This window comes from Diospyros lotus, unplaced genomic scaffold, assembly GCF_014633365.1.
Source record: "Diospyros lotus cultivar Yz01 unplaced genomic scaffold, ASM1463336v1 superscaf1, whole genome shotgun sequence".
Lineage (NCBI taxonomy): Eukaryota > Viridiplantae > Streptophyta > Magnoliopsida > Ericales > Ebenaceae > Diospyros > Diospyros lotus.
Window position 1 is genome coordinate 6,401,407 of NW_026267104.1, and position 24,719 is coordinate 6,426,125.

Consider the following 24,719-nt stretch of genomic DNA (forward strand, 5'->3'; position numbering starts at 1 on the left):
AATCTCATTCATCCGTTGAGGGAATTGATTTGAATATATACACGCCTTCCTATCAATATAGGAAGTTCGTAAAAAATAAAATAGAATGTCTTCCGAATTCAGTTTTGGAAACTTGTACAAATTAGGATACAACAAGATATAGAAAGTTGTAGTTTCTAGAAGGTACATCCTCAAATTTAGAAAGAAAATATAATCAAGAAACCAATCGCAATCAAAATGATCTGATCTTGTCCGCGAATAAGACCAAGATCAGTCTCTCAATCGTTGACACTTCGTAGACCATGAAGAAACTTTTAACTTAAGAAATCCATATATACATACATATCGAGTCATAACAATATAAATGTGACACATATATGCACGCATACATATTGAAGTCGCAATACTACAAATGCAATTTACAAGAATCCTAACCTCTAAAAGAAAATATGATAAATATTGATATTCTATAAATAAGTCGAGGTTGCATATAATTCCACCATAATTAATTAATCCACCTTGATTCCAGCTTATTTTCTGTCATGAATGTAGAACATAGCACCTTGAGTTGCACTAAGAAAGTCCTGCATATTCGACATAATGAGCCCATCAAAATTTACTACCCTATGATGCACAATTTAACGTATATATCATAAATATTGAGATATTAAAAATAGTGAGTCATTTCTCACATTATTTCAAATCTGAGAGGAATTGACGTTTGGTATTCTTTAGAGATGCTACAACATCCTTCATGTTGAACCTTTCCTCAGGTGATTCTGAAGAGCAATTCAAGGCCAATTCTAGGATGGTTGACACACAATGGATCTTTGCAGACAAGTGTTCTTCCTGTAAGTTCAACAGTTTGGTATCCATAACATGAATCACTTCATTTGGTACTGACTGGTTCACCCAACTTCTTAAGTTCGTATCTTGATCAAACATTTCGTCAGAGGGCTTTTTTCTGGTAAATATTTCCATCAATGAAATACCAAAACTATATACATCGCACCTCGTGGACACTAATCCTTGCTGTCCATATTCTGCATGAACTCAAATTAAATTCATACTAACAATATATTGGAATAAGAAAGAAAGAAAAATAGAGAATTAAAGTAATTGTAGTAAACATCTAATGATAGAAGCAAACCTGGAGCAGTATAACCAATTGTAGCTAGCGTGTTGGTTTGCACAACATTCTTGCCCTCTCTTAAGAACTTGGCAATGCCAAAATCACTCACATGCGCAACCATATCTTCATCTAACAGGATATTGCTTGGCTTCAGATCACAGTGAACCACGGGTGTAGAATAACCATGATGGAGATAATCCAATGCACATGCCACATCTATCATTATGTCTAATCTCTGTTGGATATCTAAGAAAAGGTTGCTAGAGTATAACAACTTGTCAAGGCTTCCATTAGGCATATACTCAAGTATCAAGGCTTTGAAATCAAGGTTAGAGCAGCTGCTTATAACCTTGTTTAGATTTCGATGTCGAATGTTGCGCAGCATTTCACATTCTCTATCAAAGCTTTTGGATGATCCTTCTAGCTGTAAATTGAATACTTTCACGGCTACGATTGTCCCATCTCTGAGAATTCCTTTGTAAACTGAACTAAAACTCCCTCTGCCAAGCAAGTTGCTGTTATTGAACCCATTAGTTGCTTGTACAAGTTCATGGTGTGGAATTCTTCCGTGTGTTATTGTATTTAACGTAAGAGTCGGAGCTGAAGGTGGATTTGTTCTTCGACATCTCAGCCACACAAATGAAAGGGTCAACACAAGAATTATCAATCCGACCCCCAGGAAAACAAATACAAAGACAAGCACTCTTTTTCTCCTTGAATGCTGAGGGGAACCATCAGGGCATGGTGGCAGTTGTATCCAATAGGCGCCACACAATGCTTCATTTGACAAAAAAGACATATTCGTGAAATTCTTGAAGGGTCCTCCACTTGGAACTTTTCCTCTCAATTGATTGAAAGATACATTAAAATACTTGAGGTATGAGAGTGCTTCTAAAGATGTGGGAATCGTGCCAGAAAGATCATTATGTGATAGATCAAGGTCCTCCAAACCAATCATCTTTCCAATTGACTGAGGAATGGGACCTTCAAATTTGTTGTGTGCCAAAGAAAGACGGATCATGTTTATGAGACTTCCAACCGTGCTAGGTATTTGTTTTGTGAATTGATTCATTGACAGATTTATATAGATGGCAACTTTTAAACTTCCAATCTCTTGGGGTAGAGAGCCTGTAAGTACATTTGAGGACATGTCAAGACGCAAAAGATCTTTCAGGCTCCACAGGCTCGCTGGTAAATTGGAAGTTAATTTGTTGAAACCCAGGTAAAGGTTTTTTAAAGAACTGATATTTCCTAAACATGTTGGCACTGGACCTGAAAATTTATTCCTTTCCAAATATAAGGATCCCAATTTTTGTAAGTAGCAAAGATCATCAGAAATGTGACCATGTAGACTGTTGTTATCGAGATATAGTTCTTGAAGATTCACTAGTGCTTTGAGTGTTGTGGGAAGTGAACCAGTCAAAAAATTGTTGCCAAGATCTAAGAGTACCAAATTGTTTAAGTGACCAATTTCATTTGGAATGTTGCCTATAATTCCACAGTATCTTGCTCTAATGCTCGTGAGGGAAGTGGAAAGGTTTCCAATAGAAGATGGAAGGTAGCCATTTAAAGGATTTTCATTCAGCCACAATATTTGTAAATGGCGACACTTGGTCAAGGATTTGAGGAAGCTCAATTCTAGAGATGGGCGTTGACCAGTGAGATTGTTTCTACCGATGTTCAAGTATTGAAGGAGTACCAATTTTTCAAGGGAAAGAGGAATTGAACCCCTCAATTTATTCATATAAAGATCTATTTCTGTGAGTTTAGTAGCATTAGTAATTGAGTTTGGGATTGCTCCTGTGAGCTCATTTCTATCTAGATAGAGTAGTTCAAGATTGGGTAGCCCATTGCCCATAGTTGGTGGTAGATTTCCAGAGAAGTGATTATTAACAAGTGAAATGATTTTTAATGTTGAGATGTTGAAGATGGCAGTTGGAATGGGGCCTCGTAAGTTGTTGAAGTGGATCAGCAATTGCTCCAAATTCCCAAGGCTACTGATTTCCTCTGGTATTATACCTGTTAAAGAAAATAAAATAAAATTAACATTCCTGAATCATGATTGTTACATCTACATTATTGTGCATTTGTTCACTGATTACGAGTTTTTTTTTTTTCCTTTTTTGCATATGATACAAATATATTTATATATTTTGTGGTCTACAACTTTTCTTTCAATCTTATTCATTTTATTCTCAATTTTCTAAATAAAAGAATTGCTTGGCTTCTTTTTGTTTTAATTGTTAATTTATTTATGTACTTTTGATGTTCTTGACCTTTCTATTATCTTTTTCTCAACAAATCCAAAGTTCAAGGATGAGCACAGAAGAATAGAATAAGTCAAAGAGAACCTTATCTTGAATTCCTCAACTCTGAGCAGCACAAACCAAAGTCTGCATGACGCTTCGGTGTTTTTGCTTGCCCATTTTTATTCCTCTCTCTCTCTCTCTCTCTAGCATTGTGTTGTATTTTCTCCCATGTTAAGAAATAAAATAAAATCAAAACTAATTGTAACTATTGACCATTGTAAATTTACCAAATAATAGTGAGAAAAATATTCCTGTCTAGTATTTTGTTTTTTAGGTTTATATTTGTGATTGAACTACAGTTTTCAATGTCGATTGGGATGATAACTAGTGAGGCCAGCATTTTCCAAGCATAGGATCTTCAAATTAACTAGAATACCCAACTCCTGCGGATCCCTCCCAGAAACCAATTAACTAATAACTAAAGAGGGGACTCGTAAGAAACTTTTGCGTGAATTACCGTACGAGGAGTTTTTGTAATTATCCATTTTCAGAGAAATAGGCCAATTCACAAGGTACTTTGCTAAACTTCTTGTTAAATATTGCATTTTAGATATAAAATAAGGTTGGGTTTATTTGCAATAATTTTTTATAAGCAAATTTGTAATATAATGATAAGAATAATCTGTCCCTGTGAGGCTAACAGTGATGAGAATTGTGGAGGGCCGACTAACAATGATGCAATCCGACAAGTCAACCTAGTCAACTATGTCGGAATTGGATGATTGACAAGATTTGCGCATAAAAAGGAATGGTTGTTGATTGACTGATTGATTGCAAGATTTGGGCGCATGATTGATTGATTGGTTAATTTATTGACAAGATTTGAGAGCATAAAAGGAATAGATGATTGATTGATTGCCTGATTGATTGATTGAAAAGATCTTGGAATATAAAATGAATGATTGATTGATTGACTGACCAAATCTAGTCATTTATTTATTTTCTATGTAATTTAGGATTTTTATTTGTTTCCATGTAGAATTAGGATTTAATTATTCGCCTATTTAAAGGCTTCTCCATTGTAAATATTAGACAGAGATTATTATGAATTTTTGAATTTGAGAGATCCATCTCTTCAATTTTGTTCTTCAATGAACAAAACTTTGAACTTATCAAATGAATGATTCCTTTGTGGCGTTCAACAATTCTTGGTTCTTGTTTCCGCATAATCAACGGGTCTAGATTTTAATATAGTCTAGGTTCTTGATTCGTGAATCAACGGGTCGGGAATTCTTTGCTCTTCTATCCGATTTTGGCTTTTCTGGGGTTCATTTTAATCTTTTGTGGGTTCCTTTGGCCTTGTCCCATAGCGGGTTCACATCAAATAGATCATGCTTCATGCAGCCTTAGTGGGTTGGGGATTAGAATCATCCTCTGAAATCCAAAATCATCCAGTGGTCTATCAAAAATTTCCCAACATTCATACCAAATAGCTTAGCTATGTATTGGAGGACAATGGACAAGAATATGAAACAAGGTCTCTTCCCCTTGACATACATATAGATTGTAAGATCACTGAGTTATACAGCGGGCTATTTCACTTTTGGATGGAAGAAAGAAGATGCTATTTCACGATTACAACAATAAATTTGTAAAAAAGGAAAACAATCGATGGATGACCCTCTTATGGACGATCCGAGCGATGGGTGACCCTCTTATGGACGATCCGAGTGATGGGTGACCCTCGTGTGGCGTATTTGAGCGATGGATGAGTCTTCCGGGGTGAAGTGACAGCGATGAATGAGTTTTCCGGGGGTAGAAACAGCGATGGGTGAGTCCCTTGGCTAGGTTGAGAACAATGGATGACCTGCTAGAAAGAGAATCGGTTAGGGGTGTGGGTGAAAGTCCCCACGCGGACCCTCCAATGCTTAAATCAGACCCTCATAGAAGTAAATTGCTTGAAAGCAAGAGTGTAAATGCGAGAGCGAGAGATTGCATACCCAATGAAAGAAAGAGACCTCCTATTTATAACAATGGGAGGGGCATCCATGTGTCGTGTGTCCCGACCTTCACGGCAAGAATCTCGGAGAGGCTTTGACTGAGTCTCGTGGGGGTGGTTTTAGGCCTATTCTCTTGGAGGTGTTGATGCGAAGGCGTGGGGCACGCGGATGTGGGCGTGGTACCCTGGGTGACCCTCATTCGGGCGAGGATGTGAGTGCTGGCGCGAGGGAGAGCACGCGGGATCATGCGCGTGAGTGCACGGGGCCGGGTGCGAGGAGGCCTTGCGCGCCTGGCTGCCTTGAGCACTGAGGCGCAACCCCCTCCCCTGCCCCCGCGAGTGGGGTTACTCGGGGGTACCTTACCCCCGAGTGACCCTCACTCGGGGGCACACCTTGCTGCCACCCCCGGGTGACCTCCTGGGTCACCCATGGTGGTCTTGCCACGTAGCGCTCCTTCGGGCTGCCACGTGGCGCTTCTACGATTCTCTCATTTCTGTATTTTTCCATGCATAACACATACCAAATAGCCTAGCTATGTATTGGAGGACAATGGTCAAGAATATGAAACAAGGTCTCTTCCCCTTGACATTATTATAGATTGTAAGATCACTGAGTTATACAGTGGGCTATTTCACTTTTGGATGGAAGAAAGAAGATGCTATCCGTAGCATCTTCTTTTGATGTCCATTAAATAAACTCCATGAATTCTTGATCTCTACAATACTTTTTGGTCATGATTTGTGGTTGGATGTCGTCTGCTCTTCTCCAAGGATGTTCATTGCTGGGAAAGTATAAAGTGGGAAGGCACCAAACGCCACCTATGGATTTTCTTCTAAGGCCGCTTGTTTGTAGATCATCATTGAAAATGAAGTAAGATTCCCTTAGCCACTAGCCTAAAGGATTGGCAAGGTTCTGGGAAGCCAGAATTAGCATGTGGAAGTAAACAGCTTGGTTCAGTCATGAATGTGGATTGGCGAAGGGTGCACTCTGTTCACAATTAATGGATTTATCTAATCATGTTTATCCTCAACTCTTAGGCTTTGCCAATCTGTAAAATAGATATGATCGTAAATACGAGTTCACTTATCACTTGCCATTTTTTATGCCATAGCCATTATTTTTGCCATAATTGGATGGCCTAGCTTTGGATTTTACTTTTTTGCTCAAAAAAATTATTTGTATTTGTGGGCCGGGTAAGCATATCAACGTTGTATTAGGCGAGGTGATGACTAAGAAAAGTTTTGGCTGTTGAAGTTACTGTAATTGAGTTTAGAGGAAAAAGTTCTTGCTATTACTGTATTTGTTTGATGACTAGACCTGGAAGCATCTTATAGATTGCAATTGGTGGTGATATTGAAATTGTGATTTTATATATTCACCTGATAGACTGCGTTATCTTTATGTTAGTGTCTTTTGACATACTAAAGTTTTGAAAATGCTGCATTCTATTAGATTAATGTTGAGAAAATTTGCATATATATGCATTGGAATTTTCTAAAAAATTAAGGTTGTATCTCAACTTTTTCATTTTAAGGAAATGGAATAGTGGCATCCTTTGGAGGCTTACAGATAGGTGATGAAGGAATCGCTAGAAGGATCACCACACAAAGAGAGAAGAGGATAGAAGGAGAAGAGAAGAAGAACCAAACGAGAACAAAGCATACCCCAGACCATTTGGACGAGAAAGAAGAAAGGCGAGGGGTGGGTAGCAAGTTTGACCTGAGAACGGTCAAACTTAGCAAAATTGGGGTTATGTTTGACCCTTTTAAAAATAAATTTTTTGTAAAATTTCAAAATACGAGGATAAGATTTTAGGTTTAATTCTAGGCAAAATTGGAGCCAAATTTAAATTTATGTTGACGTAAAAATATTATTATGGTTCGGGTTAGGAACACACTATTAGAAGTATTTGTATTTTAAATAACTTGGCATGATTATTATGCTCATATTGATTTTTATCTCATTCATTATATTCACTTTTTATTTGTCTACTTGTGGGTTATCTTGGCATTTCCATTATGGCTCGAGTGTTTGTATCTCAACATTAATTGTAATTATTGGGCATAATAATAATTTAGTGAAGAACAAGTATATACCTGTCAAGTTATTGTTTGATAGGTTTAGCACTGTGATTGAAGTACAATTTCCAATGTGGGTTGGGATGAAACCAGTAAGGTTAGCATCTCTCAAGTGTAGAATCTTCAAATTAACCAGATTACCCAACTCCTGCGGGATCCCTCCTGCAAAACAATTATCCGGCAAAAATATTTAAGTAATTAGACGGGATTAGAGTAAAAAGACATATTAATAGAAAAATAATAATATAAAATTAATTAACCACTTAACTTTACTTAACAAAAACAAGAAGAAAATGTGTTCTATATGTTTTTTTGTATTTTTCTAATGGAAACGAAAACTAAAAATAGAAATTTAAAAACTCTTATCAAATAATCCTTTACCAAGTCCATTAAAACATTAAGCCATTCAATAGACAATTCAAAATTATTTACTGACAAATAAATTCCACAATCTAAGGGTCAATCAAAGTAAAAAGAGGACATGGATGAGTGCTTCAATGTCCTATGCAGGTAGAGCTGAGTTGATTAGAGCCACTTTTCAAGGTGTGGAATGTTTTTGGCTTTCAATATTGCCGATTCCAGCTGCGGTTATTGTCAAGATCACTCGATTGTGCAAAGCCTTCTTGTGGAATTCCAATCACTCGCTGGTTTCTTGGAAGGATGTCTGCCTTCCAAAATCAAAGGGTGGACTTGGTTTTAAAGATCTGAAGTGTTGGAATTTGGCCTTGCTTGTTAAAGCTTTATGGAATATCCACCAAAAGAAAGACTCGTTATGGGTCTGATGGGTTAACCATGTCTATCTTTGCAATGGTACAATTTGGGGATGATCTCCAAGAAAGGGAGACTCGCCTCTGCTGAAGTGTATCCTGTCTATAAAAGACTCTCTTTGTCAATCGGAGGGGTCGATGGAGGCTGCCATTCAACTGCTATCTAGCTGGGCTGTGGGAGGCAGTATCTTATCAAGTGCCTATGAGTTTTTCCGTCCGAAAGGGGTTAAAAAGATATGGGACAGTTACGTTTGGAATGTGTCTATTACCCCTAAGCATGTCCTTATGCTGTGGCTTAGTGTTAAATCCAAACTGTTAACGAAGGATAATCTGTAATTTTTGGACATTGACAGAAGCTGCGGTCTTTATGGTTCCTGTGATGAGTCGCATCAGCATGTTTTCTTCCAGTGTTCAGTGAGTTCAGTGATTTTGGGGCATATTAAAGCTTGGCTTGGCATCCGCATGTCTATGTCTTCTATTGCTTAGTGCCTTAAAATGGCTTAAAAAATAGGCTAGTGTGTCTTTTTGGCAGAGTAAGGCTAAGAAAATTGCACTGACTAGTGCAGTCTACTTTCTTTGGACAGTTAGGACTCGTCATATTTTTAAGGCCAAAGTGTTGAGCCCCCAAGTCGCAGCCACCACAACCGAGGTTCCCACCGTGCCAGCACATGACCGCAATCTTGCACAAGCAACTGCTGCAGCCTGGTGCGCAAGCTAAGCCAGCACCACAAGCATCCGCAACAGATCAAGCCGCACTACCGCATGCTGGGTCGGCCGAGGCCATTTGTCTTGGTGCAGGCCGCATGACATGGGCGCTGGCGCCAACAAGGGCACCCGATGACAAGCCATTTGCACCATGCAGCACCAGCAGGGCCACACAAGGCCCATGACAGGTGCATGGCCACAGAAGCACGCCCACTGCCAGCCAACCATTGCACCTGTTGACAGCAACCGCCCATAACCGCCCAATAACTACCAACGCCAATAGTTGTATATTTTCATTTCCAACAGTCATGTCTTATATTTTACAAGATGTATCTCTTTGAAGGGTCACGAACAACCACTATATAAAGGGTTGTCTGGCTCATTTGTATTCATCAAGTAAATTAATACAAAGAGACCTTTATTTCTTAATATTCCGATTTTCCCCTTCTATCCCGCAATAGTAAGGCGTTAATCACCTTCCGAGGACCAGGGCATCCATCATTGATGTTTTCGTTGAGAGGCTACCCACTGCTTGGAAGACGTTCTCCGAAGTTTTATTTTCCAACCGACCAACCAATAATGGCTGGAGTACCAACACACCGTGAAAGAATTGAAACCTTGGAATCTATGACCAACACCACGGAAGAGAGGTTTACAAGAATGGAACAAAATTTGCAAAGACTCACGCTTTTGATGGAACAACAACAAGAGCAGCGTCAATCATCAAGGCGAAGTAATAGTAGATCTTCCCAAAGGCAGCGAACTGGATCTGTTAATCAGAGGAATGCCTCAAGATCTGAGAATGAATCTGAGGATGAGGAAAAAGAAGACGAAAGGGAGGATGAAGGAAACCTTTTTGGCTGCTATCGATCTATTTTTAAGCCACGCTTGCAATTCCCCACATTTAGTGGCGAAGACCCCATCTCTTGGTTAAGTCGTGCCAATCAATTCTTCAAGACACAAGATATGAACAGTCAAGAAAAGGCGAAATATGCTGCCTATTTTTTGGAAGGAGAAGCAAATCATTGGTGGCAATGGCTTTCACGTACCTATGAAAGTCAAGGCAAAACCATCAAATGGAAAGACTTTGAACAAGAAGTTCGCACCAGATTTGGCCCCACTGGATACATGGATTATGATGAAGCACTATCAAAAATGCAACAGATTGGATCCCTTAGAGATTACCAAAAAGAATTCGAGAGGGTCGCCACACAAGTAAGGGATTGGCCTGGAAAAGGCCTTAGTAGGGGCATTCGTGGGAGGCCTTAAGCCAGAGTTGGCAACAGAAGTTAAGTTGCACAGGCCTACCCATCTGCGACATGCCATTGAAATTGCAAGGCTTAAGGACGAGCAATTGCAGTCCATACGTAAGGCTTACGCCTACAAAGGCCCTGCCGTGGCTGCAAACATTAGCGGGTACAAGCCAAAGGTACCACCCCCGCCACAAGCCACGTCCAGCAAGCCTATTCCCCCAGGCGTAAAGCGCCTCTCATGGGCAGAAATGCAGAAGCGATGCGAGCAAGGCCTATGTTTTAATTGCAACGAGAAATTCACTCCGGGTCACAAGTGTAAGAAGGCCCAAGCGTTTCTGATCGAGTGTGACCTACAAGATTGGGACGAGGAGGAGGCAGAGCCTGATATGCCTCTTGACTGGCCTGCAGAAGGCACAGCAACAAATGTTGATGAACAGCCAGAAGTATCCCTACATGCTTTGGCTGGTTCATCCGGCCCACAGACTATGCGCATCACAACCTGGTTGCGCAACAAAGAAGTTAGCCTGCTTATTGATAACGGGTCAACGCATAATTTCATCAGCACAAGGATTGCCCAAAGGCTGCAGATCCCAATCACTCGCATAGACGCTTTTCAAGTGCGTGTAGCCAGCGGTGACAGGCTGACTTGCACCTAACAATGCAAGTCCGTTAGCCTGAAGATCCATCACATTACAGTGATGGTGGACCTATATGCCATACCCTTGGCATGGGTTGACATCGTATTGGGTGTGCAGTGGCTATCTCAATTGGGCAAAGTGGCATTTGATTACAAGCGACTCGCTATGGAGTTCACACTTGGAGGCCGACAAGTATGCTTGTCAATGCAACCTGGTCACAACCGTGCAGCCAACGAAAATGAAATTCAGAAGTTGATCCGAGCGGGTGGTGGATGCTATGCCATTCAAGTGGCAACCCAACCCCGCAGTCAAGAAGATTTTCCAGCAACAACCGACCCACCGAGGGAAGAAATAACAGTAGACATTCAAGAGGTACTTGCAGATTTTCCTTGAGTCTTGCAAGAACCAACCACCCTACCACCAAGCAGGGATTGTGATCATTGCATACCCCTCATAGACGAGCAACAGCTCGTAAATGTACCCCCATACAGGTACGCCCACCACCAAAAAGATGAGATAGAGAAGCAAGTAAAGGAAATGCTTCATCAGAATCTCATACGACCGAGCACGAGTCCTTTTTCTTCACCAGTTCTACTCGTCAAGAAGAAAGACGGTACATGGTGCTTTTGCATTGATTACCGCGCCCTAAACAAGGCTACAGTGAAAGACCGATTTCCTATCCCTTCAATTGATGATATGTTAGATGAGTTGGGAGGCGCAACCATCTTTTTAAAGTTGGACCTACGTGCAGGATACCATCAAATCCGCATGTACCCACAAGACATCCACAAGACAACCTTTCGAACCCATCATGGCCATTACGAATATCTCGTTATGCCATTCGGACTATGCAACGCCCCATCGACATTTCAAGAGGCAATGAATTAGATTTTTCAGCCAGTGCTTCGTAAGTTTGTCTTGGTATTTTTTGATGACATATTAATTTATTCCAAGACAAGAGCACAACATTTACTGCATTTGCGGCAAGCACTCACCATACTGGCCCAAGCCCACTTTTGCATCAAACTATCCAAGTGCGCATTCGGCCAGACAGAGGTAGAGTATTTGGGGCATTGGATCTGTCCAGAAGGAGTTAAGGTGGACACCCGCAAGATTGCTGCCATGCAGTCTTGGCCGCAGCCTACCAACATTACCCAACTCCGAGGCTTCTTGGGACTCACCGGCTACTACCGCAAATTTGTGCGGCACTATGGAATCATCGCCAAGCCGTTAACTCAATTGCTCAAGAAAGGCAATTTTCAGTGGACAGATAAAGCAAACCAAGCCTTCGCAGAACTCAAGCAAGCCATGACATGCACCCCTATCCTGGCTATGCCAGATTTTTCCCAACCGTTTGAAGTGCATACAAATGCCATCAATGTTGGCATCGGCGCTGTGCTGGTGCAGCAAGATCGGCCAGTGGCCTACCTTAGTAAGGCCCTTGGGCCAACTAAAGTAACATGGTCCGCATATGCCAAAGAAATGCTAGCCATCATTGAAGTAGTCAGAGTATGGCATCCATATCTCTTGGGGCAACGTTTTAAGATTGTTACTGACCAGCAGCCATTGCGGTACTTGCTAGAGCAGCGAGTTCTCACACTCGCCCAACAAAAATGGGTGGCAAAGCTTATGGGCTTTGACTATGAGATTGTATACCGACCGAGTGCCCAAAACAAGGTGGCTGATGCCTTGTCCCGGCGGGAAGATGGGCCACAACTGCTACCCATCACAGGGCCTACATGGGCAATTTGGTAGCAGATACGAGATGCACTCACAACCGACCAGCGAAGCCAAGAATTAATACAAGCCATCGAAGAAGGTACTTCCCCTGATGATTATGAATTACGAAATGGCCTTTTACTGTACAATGGGCGAGCATATGTTCCAGATATGTAGGATCTGAGGGTCAACCTGATCCGCCATTTCCACAATTCAAGGGAAGGAGGCCATTCGGGAAGTTACCGCACCTGGAAAAGACTGAACCGCCTCTTCTATTGGGAAGGCGTGAAGCAGCAGATAGCCAGGCACGTGGCTGAGTGCGACACCTGCCAGCGCGCTAAGAGCGACTCCACACTCCCTAGCGGATTGCTGCAACCCTTGCCCGTGCCTGAACAAATCTGGGAGGACTTAACAATGGACTTTGTAGAGGGCCTTCCAAAATCCCAAGGATTTTCCTCTATTCTAGTCGTGGTGGACCGATTGAGCAAATATGCTCATTTCATCCCTTTGGTTCACCCATTCACAGCCCAGTCCGTGGCTCGTGTGTTCATGCAAACAGTGGTGCGGCTACATGGCCTGCCACGCACTATCATCACCAACAGGGACCGCATCTTCACCAGCCATTTCTGGAAGGAGTTGTTCAAGATGCTAGGGACTGAACTTTCTGCTAGTTCCTCATACCACCCACAAACCGACGGCCAAATGGAGGTCACCAACAGAACATTGGAGCAATACCTCCGTTGCTTTTCACAAAGCAATCCCCACACTTGGGCCGATCATATAGCATGGGCAGAATACTGGTACAATACCACATTCCATCAATCATTGGGGCGGACACCATTTGAAGCCGTTTATGGGCGGACTCCTCCAACACTTGTCTCATATACGCCCAACCAATCCCCCATGGACAGTGTGGATCAAGCATTGGTGGAACGAGATGAACTCTTGGAAGAGTTAAAAACCAACTTGGTCAAGGCACAATCTCGCATAAAGAATTACTATGATCAAGGGAGGCAAGACAAGCAATTTCAAGAAGGCGACATGGTTTATGTCAAGCTCCGACCAAGAAGGCAGAAGAGTGTGACTTTTGCTGCAAAGATGAAGTTGGGCTACCGATACTATGGGCCCTGTAAGATCCTTCAGAAGATTGGACCCATTGCATACAAGTTAGACTTGCCGGCTGACACACGCGTGCATCCAATTTTTCATGTGTCACAACTCAAAGCCAAGGTGGGCCATCTCACCGATGTTGTGCACAATTTGCCTGAGCTTAATGAAGACACCACCTTGCTGGTCCAGCCCTTAAGGGTCCTAGACTACCGTGTGGTCAAGAAGAATCGCAAGAAGATACCGGAGGCACTGGTGCAGTGGGAGAACATGGCACCCGAGGAGGCTACATGGGAGTCAACCGAGTACCTTGCCTACCAGTTTCCCTACTTGCATCTTGAGGACAAGATGGTTCCCAAGGGGGGGGGGGGGAATGTTGAGCCCCCAAGTTGCAACCACCACAACCGAGGTTCCCACCGTGCCAGCACATGACTGCAATCTTGCACAAGCAACTGCTGCAGACCCACAGTTGCTGCAGCCTGGTGCGCAAGCTAAGCCAGCACCACAAGCATCCGCAACAGATCAGGCCGCACTGCCGCATGCTGGGCCGGCCGAGGCCATTTGTCTTGGTGCAGGCCGCATGACATGGGCGCTGGCGCCAGCAAGGGCACCCGATGACAAGCCATCTGCACCATGCAGCACCAGCAGGGCCACGCAAGGCCCATGACAGGTGCATGGCCACAGAAGCACGCCCACTGCCAGCCAACCATTGCACCTGTTGACAGCAACCGCCCATAACCGCTCAATAACTACCAACGCCAATAGTTGTATATTTTCATTTCCAACAGTCATGTCTTATATTTTACAAGATGTATCACTTTGAAGGGTCACGAACAACCACTATATAAAGGGTTGTCTGGCTCATTTGTATTCATCAAGTAAATTAATACAAATAGACCTTTATTTCTTAATATTCCGATTTTCCCCTTCTATCCTACAATAGCAAGGCGTTAATCACCTTCCGAGGATCAGGGCATCCATCACAAAGTCCATCCGTGAATAACATCATTAAGAGGGTTAAAACAAATGTATGCAGAGTTATTTTTGTTTTGTATCCTCATGTTTTAACTCACTATGAGGCTTTTATTATAGATCGTTAGCTTTGGTTATTTCCTTTGTATTGCTTGGGGATGCCCAGTGTATTTGTACAGTTTATTTTGGTCTATACATTTTATTTCCTGATAAAAAAAAGTAAGGAGAGGACATTACATATGTAGTTGAAATCACTGTTTTCAAAATCGGACTGGACCGGCCTGTCGGACTGGTTTAACCGGGAACCGGTGGCCTATCCGGTCCAGTTTGACATAAAAATTCAAATCTTCTTCAACCCGATCAAAACCGGTTGAACCGGGAACTGGGTTGACCCCGATTTTTTCACATTCTCACTTATTTTTAAATTTTTAATTCTTAATTAATTCTTTAATAACATATATAACAATTATATATAAAATATTAGTTGTATATTAGTTAATAATAGCATTTCTCATAATAATATATAGAATATTAGTATTTTAAATATATATTAAAATATATATTTAATATATATTATTTAATTATAATATATATATATATATGACATCATCCGGTCGGACTACTCCGATCTAACCGGTCGGACCAACTGACCCGTGACCCAATTAATAGGCCGGTTCGCTCTCTGGTCCGATTTTTGAAACATTGGTTGAAATCCAACCACAACCAAAACAAAGAGTAGACAAACAAACAAGAGAGAAATCTAAACAGCACAAACACATAAAGATCAAACAGAATGATAACCAATGCTTTGGGTTGATAGATCCAATGAATTGCTTTCTCTCTTTTCATATGGAGTGGATCTGTGGATGTGGATCAGGAACATGCTTTCGGTTGATCCAAAAGGATTGGGATGGTAATTCTGGAAAGGTAAAATTTATCCATGGAGGAAAACGAAGAACAGTTCAGTTTAGACACTAGGGATCAACTGTGGATTGGAGGGTGCACTCTTTCATGGATCTCATATATATATATATGATAAATTGTACAAAAAGTACTCTAAAACGTATTCTATTTATTCTATATGAATAAGATGTGTACAAGTATTAAAAACAACTGTAAAAAATCTTACCTTTCAAATTGTTTCAACCACAGGACGGATGCAAGTGTTCAATCACGCATAAAAATGAAATTCTTAAGTAACTTAACTGAAAGATAACTAGAACTAAAATAGAAGGTTGCCATTAATTAGATTATGTACCTGCCAAATTGTTTAGGCCAAGAAATAACTCCTCAAGCTTGGTTAAGTTCCCGATCTCCCTTGGTATGAATCCAGTGAATTTGTTTTTCGACAAACCCAATACTTGAAGGTTTGAGCACTCTTGTAAACCCCATGGAATTTGGCCTTCTAATTCATTGCCAGATACTCTAAAGTATTGCAGTTCTGGAAGATAACGACACACGTCTGTTGGAAGCCTGCCACTGAGCTTGTTGTACATAAAAGAGATATATTCAAGTGACGAGATGTTGAAGATGCCAAATGGTATAGGGCCCTGAAGTTGGTTACCGTCCATGACCAGCCCTTTTAGCCTCTCAAGTTTACCAACTTCTTCTGGAACATTTCCTGCATGAGATTACTACTGTTTCAGTGTTGCAGAGAGAGAGAGAGAGAGAGAGAGAGAGAGAGTACCTGAAAAGCTGTTATTCTCAAGATTCAATAACTGAAGCCTAGGAAAGGGACCCAACCACGATGCGATCTGTCCGGTGAAGTTATTAAATGCAAAACTAAGGATCACCAATCGACGAAGATGAGCCAATTCTTTGGGGAGATCACCATGGAAATTATTGGCGGTAAGGTCCAGCGAAACAAGAAATGAGAGGTTCCCCAAATCTGGAGGGATGGTACCTATGAGGCCCATGTTAGCAATGTTTAAGGTTGCAACTCTTTTGTGGCGAGCATTGCAAGTTACTCCAAACCAAGTACAAACCGGCGTGCTATTAGTCCAGTTCTTGAGCAACACATTGGTAGGGTAAAAAATATGGGATTTCAAAGCAAAAAGAGCAGATTGATCAGTGTCAATGTTGGTCACTGTTCCAGCCAAGGAAGATTCAAGACAATAATGCACCGAAAACATGGTAACAAGAAGAAGAAGTAAGCATGGTTTCTCCATGAGTGAATCGGAATCTTTTGGATACATGTAATGTATATTATATGTTGCCTATAGGAAACCAGGATGTGTATATATAGATATAGCTAGGTCGATTGTGTAGAGATAAAGAAGTGGGTTACAAGTGGGAACCGACATTAATGCGACGAGAAATTAAGCCTGGTCTTCTTCGTCAACCAAAAGTCTTGCCTTGCCTTGTCGTAAGCCCGTAGGAATATGTTAGATGAATGGTGGAAGAAGCAACCAAGTGGTGTTCTTAATCGGTCAAATTAAGTACAGTGGTTTGGTCATGGGTTAATTGGACGATAACTGGCGCTCGCTCACATCGTCTCTGGTTCGTCGCCAACAATTGAGGTGATAATTTTTCAAGCATGTAATTGCGCGTTCGTGAAGATGAAACTTTTGACAAAATTAATGCAAGTACAAGCGTGCTTTTGGATAATCTTATTTAAGGATCCAAGTCGTAAAGAGGGTTGGCGAGGATCAATTTCCAATTGACAATCGTTTTCAGGACTAGCTAGCTGACCCACTTTCTGGCATTTGTCTTGTTCTATAACCAAAAAGTAATTCAAAGTCATGGGCCCATTGTTTTTGTGCTTTTCTTTTGAACTACTAGTAGTTTTTTTTTTTTATAAATATCCATTTAAGCAAAAGAAACAAAAATCTAGTACTCAAAAACTTGATATGCAAAAAGATCATCAATAAATTTCCCGATTTCTTAGATTAATCATAAAGTCTTTTACGTTTGCGACGCTCCATTTGAAATGGGTCATAACACTTTCTTTATTTTTGCAATTACCATTGTTAAAAAATCTTTCTATGTTTAAGTAAAAGACAGTTAAACAGGAATAAGAGTAATGAGAGGGAGACAAAAAGAGAGAGTCTTGAGTGTTTAGGCAACGAAATGTAGAATTATTATTTAAATTTCAAGAAAATTCATATTAAATCACTAAGAATAAAATAAATAATAAGCGGAAGGGTATCTGTATCCATTGTTATGATTGATCAAAATGGATCTTTTGATCTTTCAATTGATTCGTAGTTTCTTTAGAATTTCTCTGTTAATGGGGATGTAGAGAGATTAAAATTATCAATTGGAGACCATAATCCTTATATAATTCCTAAAAGTAGTTAATAATTTTTATTATTTTTAAATTAATCCATCATTAATTTAGAAATATAACTCATGTCTTTACACGTTAATTTCATGATAATTTAATACTCAATAGTCCAAAAATTAAATTTTATAGATCACTTTTAATTGACTAAACTTTAAGATAGCATTACACATTTAAAAATATATTTGTGATCTTATATGCTGAATAATTTATTTTCAACAGGAAAAACTAGTCGATGTAGTTATTATAAACTTAGAGTTACACGTTACATTACGTCTCCTTAATTCATATCTAATAAATTTTTATTTAAAATATTTTATTTATTGACCTCTAATAACAAAGTAAAGATTGGAGGGTATGGCCATTCCGTCAACTAATTGGTTTGGGTCAACCAATTGGTTTGGACCACAGGTTCAAGTGCATGCATCCATCAAATTCAATCTCCAAGGCTATGGTTTCTTCCGTGTCTATTACTCAGAAAGTACTCTCATTATCGAGTTTAAGTCGGTGATGGAAATAGAGACACCCTGTTGATTCCACTCCATGTCGGAGTTATCTCTCTTTTTTCTAATGAAATGAATGTTGAATGTGACACAAAATATTAGAATTTTATATTTAAAGAACATTTGTGTTTCCTATATAAGCCTTTAAATCAATTTTTGCCGAGAAAGAGCATCCATTTCCTTCTTTTTGTTGCTGAAATAATTTTAAAATAAAAATTTCTTAATTTATTGAAACTTTTTAGTTATAACTTTAAGCCTTTTATATTTATTTATTTATTTAAAATACATTTCAATTCGGCTATTGATTGACTATTGATGAGGGAATATTTTACTATGGGCAAAAATACTATACTACCCTTGGAGATCTCCAATGTGGTGCCGCCACGTGCCTCCCCCAATAAGTGACACATGTCACCTATATCTTCATCATTCATCTCATATTTTATTTTCAACGAGGTTGACCCAGTCAACCGAGATTCTCTCTAACGTTCGGTTCAAAAGTTATCTTATCTCTTCAGAGTGGGCTTTACCCCATCTTTAAATAGAGATCGACTTCTACAGGTACGGATATCTGACTCCTAGTTCATTCTCCATTTTGGGCATATTTCTTCTACTGATTTGAGCGTCGGAGTTCTCCCGGGGGATTACAGCCCCGCCCCTGCAGGTACTCGGTTCGAGGCAGACCTCGGTGATCGGTCCAGTATCATCATTTGGCGCCCACCGTGGGGCCGGTTACTTTATCTGCCCTTATTCGTCGAGTACCTCGGTCGAGCTCAAGTTTCCTCCCGTTATGGCGACAAGAAGAAATCCATCACGAGCTGCTGGGACCCAGCCCGTCCCAGATCAGAGTCAAAACCACCCACCTGAGAGCGGCCCCGTAGGAGGTCACCCCCCGAATCCCTCGCCACCTCAGGATCGTGTCGCCCAGCTAGAGGGACAGGTCCAACATCTGACGGAATTGCTCTAACACCTTTTTGGCCCAACAGCAGCCCCCGGAGATGAGACCGGTGGAGCACTCTAATCATGACAGTCGACATCAGGGGGATTGCCACTCTAGTCATAGAGAATTTCGAGGAGGCGAATCCCCCCGCACTGGAAAGGAGTCCCATCGGGACGAGAGACGGAGCGGGCCCTCTAAGCGAAGCGAGTACGGGAAGCTAGGCTCGGAGGAAGATGAGGAGTCCTCTGGTCCCGATTATTCCCGGGCTGGTGGGGCTCAGCGAGAAAGACGTTTGCGGCATTTGGAGAGGGAGGTTGCAGAATTGAGGCAGAGGGAAAAAGAGCCACACGACATTGTTTCTAATCAGCCATTAAGTCGGGAGATCATGGCAATTACCCCATCCGAGTGCCTTCGAATCCCAGCTATTAAGCCATATGGAGGCACAACTGACCCCACTGATCACTTAAATCTCTTCGCCTCTCACATGATGGTCCAGGCGGCACCTGATGCTATGTGGTGCAGAGTCTTCCCAGCCACTTTGGAAGGACATGCACGGTCCTGGTATTCAAGTCTGGCACATCGGTCGATCGCTAACTTCGGACAGCTTCAGAATAGGTTCTTGGCTCACTTCGCTCCCCTAAGGAGGCACCGAAGGTCTACTATGACCCTCGTGAATCTCAAGCAGAACCAAGGGGAGTCGTTAACAGATTTTGTGGCCAGGTTTAATATGGAGGCATTGAGCATTGAGAATCTTGATCAAAGTATCGCTATGGTGGCCTTTTAGAATGCCTCGAGGGTTGGCCCTTTTACCCAGTCACTAGCTAAGAGGCCTCCTCAAACATTCACAGAGATCCTGAGCCGAGCCACCAAGTACATTAATGCCGAGGAGGTGATGCGGGTCAAGAGAAGTGAATACTCAAATAAGAAAGAGAAGAGAAGTCAGAACCGAGAGCAAAAGCCTGAAGATAAATCGGGTCGACGGGGGGAGAGGTCGGGCTCTCGATGGAGTCCAGTCAGGTTCACCCTGCTTAATACTCCTCGGGCTGAGATCCTGGCCACAATCGAGAACAAGGATTACTTGAAAAAACCGAGACCCATGAAAGCCCCGGGTAACAAGCGGAGTAAAGACAAGTATTGTCGATTCCATCGAGATCATGGACATGACACGGAGGAGTGCCATCAACTTAAAGAAGAGATCTAGGAGCTCATCAATCGAGGTTTCCTGAGGAGGTTTGTAGCTAAGGATACAGAACCACAAAGGAGTGAACGAAGGGGATCGAGGAGCCCCCCTCGCAGGCGCGGTAGATCTCAGGAACGACGCAGAACCAGAACCCCGCCCCGGAGACAGAATCGCCAGAGGGATGGGAGTCCTCCGCAACAGTTGATTTTTCATACTCTAGCGGCTGGGGTGGTGCCAGGCAAGGAGTTGGGGGAGAGTTCTGATCTGCATCGACGTCCAGGAGTCAAAAGGGCTAGACCAGGGGATGTTATCTCCTTTACCGATGACGACTTGCCCGGATATCCGGTTTCTAATGATCCGCTAGTCATCACAGCAAAATTGGGAAAATGAGAGCTTCGGCGGATTCTCGTGGATCCGGGGAGCTCTTCTGAAGTTTTATATCGGCGAGCCTTTTTAGGTATGGGATACGAAATGGAACAGTTGAAGCCCGCTCGTGTTCCCTTGATTGGATTCGACGGGGAAGTGGTATATGCAGATGGTGTCTTTCAGCTCTTGTTGACTCTTGGAAAAGGTTCTCGGTTTACCCAGGTCATGTTAGACATTTTGGTAGCGGATGTCCCATCGGCCTACAATATGATCCTCGGAAGATCGGGGCTAAATGCTCTGCGGGCTGTGCCGAGTACTTATCACATGGTGCTTAAGTTCCCCACTGCGGCGGGGGTTGGAGAAGTCCGAGGAGACCTAAGATCTGCCCGGGAGTGTTACATGGCATCCATCAGCACAGCTAAGGGTGTTGTACAGGAGCAGTTAGAGCCGCAAGAGAATTCAAGACGGAGACGGAGCCCTACTGTGGGGGAAGTCGGGATTTCCCCTCCCGCTACTGTCAGTTTTTTACTAGAAGGTCCACAAGACCCAAAAACTGCTGAGCCAGTGGACGAGCTTGTAGAGGTACCGTTGGACCCGGACAGAGTCGATAGATGCGTAAGGGTGAGCGCCCAATTGAAAGACCCTATTCGGACCCGGGTTGTATCCCTTCTTCGCCAATATGTAGATATTTTCGCATGGTCAGTCCACGACATTCTAGGCATAGACCCGGCAGTAATGACGCACCGTTTGGGAGTGAAGTGGGGGGTACCGACCTGTCATACAGAAGAAAAGAAATTTCGCCCCAGATAGGGCAAGGGCCATAGAGGCTGAGGTGGAAAAACTAATGGCGGCACGATATATTCGGGAGGTCGATTATCCCGAATGGCTCGCCAATGTAGTTTTGATTCCTAAGGGGGAAGGTAAGTGGAGGTTGTGTATTGATTTCACTGACCTGAACAAGGCTTGTCCAAAAGATAGTTACCCACTTCCCCGGATCGATGCCCTAATTGATGGCACGGCCGGATGCCACCTCATGAGTTTCCTAGATGCTTTTCAGGGATACCATCAGATCCCGTTGCATAAAGAAGATCAGGAGAAGACAGCATTCGTCACTGATCGGGGCACTTATTGCTATACTGTTATGCCTTTTGGCTTAAAAAATACAGGGGCTACATATCAACGGCTCGTGAATAGGCTCTTTCAGGACCAATTGGGTCGCAACATGGAAGCCTACGTGGATGATATGCTAGTGAAAAGCCTGCTGGCAGAGGAGCATCCGACAGATTTAGAAGAGTGCTTCAAAACCTTGCGTAGGTTCCAATTGAAACTTAATCCTTCTAAATGCGCTTTTGGTGTCTCTGCAGAAAAGTTCCTTGGGTATATCGTGCATCATCGTGGGATAGAGGTGAATCCCGAGAAGATTAAGGCGATACTAGACATGTCGACCCCGAGAAGTATTAAGGAGGTCCAGCAACTCACCAGAAGGATAGCTGCTCTGGGGAGATTTCTCTCTCGATCGGCAGAAAAGGGCATCCCTTTTTTCAAAGCCCTATCCAGGACCAAAGATTTTGTCTGGGACGTTGGGTGCCAGGAGGCTTTCAACGAGCTCAAAGAATGTCTAGCCTCACCGCCAGTCCTTACTAAGCCAAAGATGGGTGAGCCGCTATACCTCTACTTGGCCGTGGCAGAAGAGGCAGTGAGCTCGGTACTGGTGCGTGAAGAGAATAAGAAGCAGAGGCCAGTATACTACACGAGCAAACGATTGTCTGTGGCAGAGGCTCGGTATTCCCCCATGGAGAAATTAGCATTTGCCCTGGTCGTCTCAGCGAGAAAGTTACGACCCTATTTCAGGCGCATTCTATCATCGTGCTTACTGACCAGCCTCTAAGGCAGATTTTGGGGAAGCCAGAGCTCTCAAGGAGAATGTTGAAGTGGTCAATGGAGTTAACAGCATTCGACATAGAGTATCGACCTCGGTCAGCTATTAAGGCCCAGGCCTTAGCTGATTTCATCGCTGAAGGATTTGGGCTTGGCGGACCTCCAGAAGACAGCCTAGGACCATGGATGTTGGCAGTGGATGGCAGCTCAAACTCTGGGGGCGGAGGAGCTGGGCTAATGATAAAGAGCCCTGAGGGTCAGTCCTGGTTATACGCTCTGCATTTTGAGTTTCGGGTGTCTAACAATGAGGCAGAGTACGAGGCCCTCATAGCTGGGTTGAGGCTCGCAGCACAGCTTGGGGCGAAGCATCTCAACATACAATCTGATTCTAACCTTGTTGTTCAGCAGGTGAAGGGAGAATACGAGGCTAGGGAGGACCACATGTCCAAATATTTGGTTTTCGTTAAGGAACTGATGAGTCGGTTTCAATCTGTAAAGATTGAGCATGTGCCTCGATCCCAGAATATGGAAGCAGATACTTTGTCCCGGATCGCATCGGCCTCTTTTCCAACCAATTCTAGACAGATTCTTATTGAGACATTACCTCAAAGAAGCATTGATGAGATGGTGGAGCAACTATGTCTCGATCTAGAGCCAAGTTGGATGGACCCTCTTGTTAGTTATTTGAAGGATGGAAAGCTACCAGAGAGTAACTTAGAGGCCCGGGAGCTAAAAAGGAGGGCCCAAAAATTTATACTAATCAACGAAGAGTTGTACAAGAGATCCTTCACTCAACCACTCTTGAAGTGCATAAAGCCACGTGAGGCTGATTATGTTTTAAGAGAGATCCATGAGGGAATATGTGGGAGTCACATAGGAGCCCGAACTCTTTATCAGAAAGTCCTTCGACAAGGGTACTACTGGCCGACTATGGTGTCTGATGCAGAGCAGCTGGTCAAGAAATGTGAAAGATGCCAACGGGTCTCCAACCTAATTCATGTTCCTAGCGCCATGCTCACCCACCTGGTTCAGCCGTGCCCCTTCGCCCAATGGGGGATTGATATTCTGGGTCCGTTCCCGCCTGCCGCAGGTCAAGTAAAATTCTTGATCGCAGCGATAGATTACTTCTCCAAATGGATAGAGGCCGAGCCCCTGGCCTCCATCACTGCGCGAAAAGTAAAGCAATTTTTATGGAAGAACCTGGTTTGTCGGTTCAGGATCCCGCGGGTGATTGTTTCAGATAATGGGACCCAATTCACAGATCGGACGATTAAGGAATGGTGTCAAGAATTGGGGATCAAGCAGCACTTTACCTCAGTAGCACATCCACAGGCTAACGGACAGATTGAGCTTGCCAATAGGACTATGCTCCATGGATTAAAAGCCCGGGTGGACAAGGCAGATGGAAGTTGGGTGGACGAATTACCGAGCATCCTCTGATCCTACCGGACCACGAGGAGGGGGTCCACCGGAGAGACCCCATTCAACTTATGTTACGGCTCAGAGGCCCTTATTCCGGTAGAGATCGGGATCCCTACTCTTAGGGTGGAGCATTTTGATCCAGAATCCAATGAACAAGCCTTGAGGAGTAATTTAGATACAGTGGAGGAGCTTCGGGAGGAGGCAAGGGTCCGCCAAGCGGTTTATAATCAGCGAGTTGAGAGGTACTATAATCGAAGGGTGAAAGCTCAGAGTTTTCTACCTGGCGATCTGGTCCTTCGACGAGCAAGTGTGAGCAACCCCCGAGACTCCAATAAGTTGTCGCCGACTTGGGAAGGCCCCTACCAGGGTTACCGAGACCCTCAGCCCTGGGGCATACCGGCTTGGAACTATGGACGGCACTCCAATAAAGAATGCGTGGAATATTCAGAACTTGAGGAAATTTTATCAATAATGGGCTACCCCCAAGGATCTTGAAGCTATGTATGTTTCTCAATAAAACCTCATTATTTTTCTTTTTATATGTGCAG

The 24,719-nt window shown here is 42.7% G+C and overlaps 1 protein-coding gene across 1 annotated transcript; it reads right to left on the bottom strand.

The window, feature by feature from the left end:
• Positions 1-277: 277 nt before the first annotated feature.
• LOC127793039 (probable LRR receptor-like serine/threonine-protein kinase At3g47570) lies at positions 278-17,094 on the bottom strand. The gene is made up of 6 exons (XM_052323803.1): positions 16,287-17,094; positions 15,858-16,220; positions 7,457-7,600; positions 1,130-3,130; positions 672-1,022; positions 278-563 (listed from the first exon to the last, which is right to left on the bottom strand). The coding sequence occupies exons 1-5, from the start codon at positions 16,792-16,794 to the stop codon at positions 673-675; spliced, it is 3,366 nt and encodes a 1,121-aa protein (XP_052179763.1). The 5' UTR covers positions 16,795-17,094; the 3' UTR covers positions 278-563; position 672.
• Positions 17,095-24,719: the final 7,625 nt, after the last annotated feature.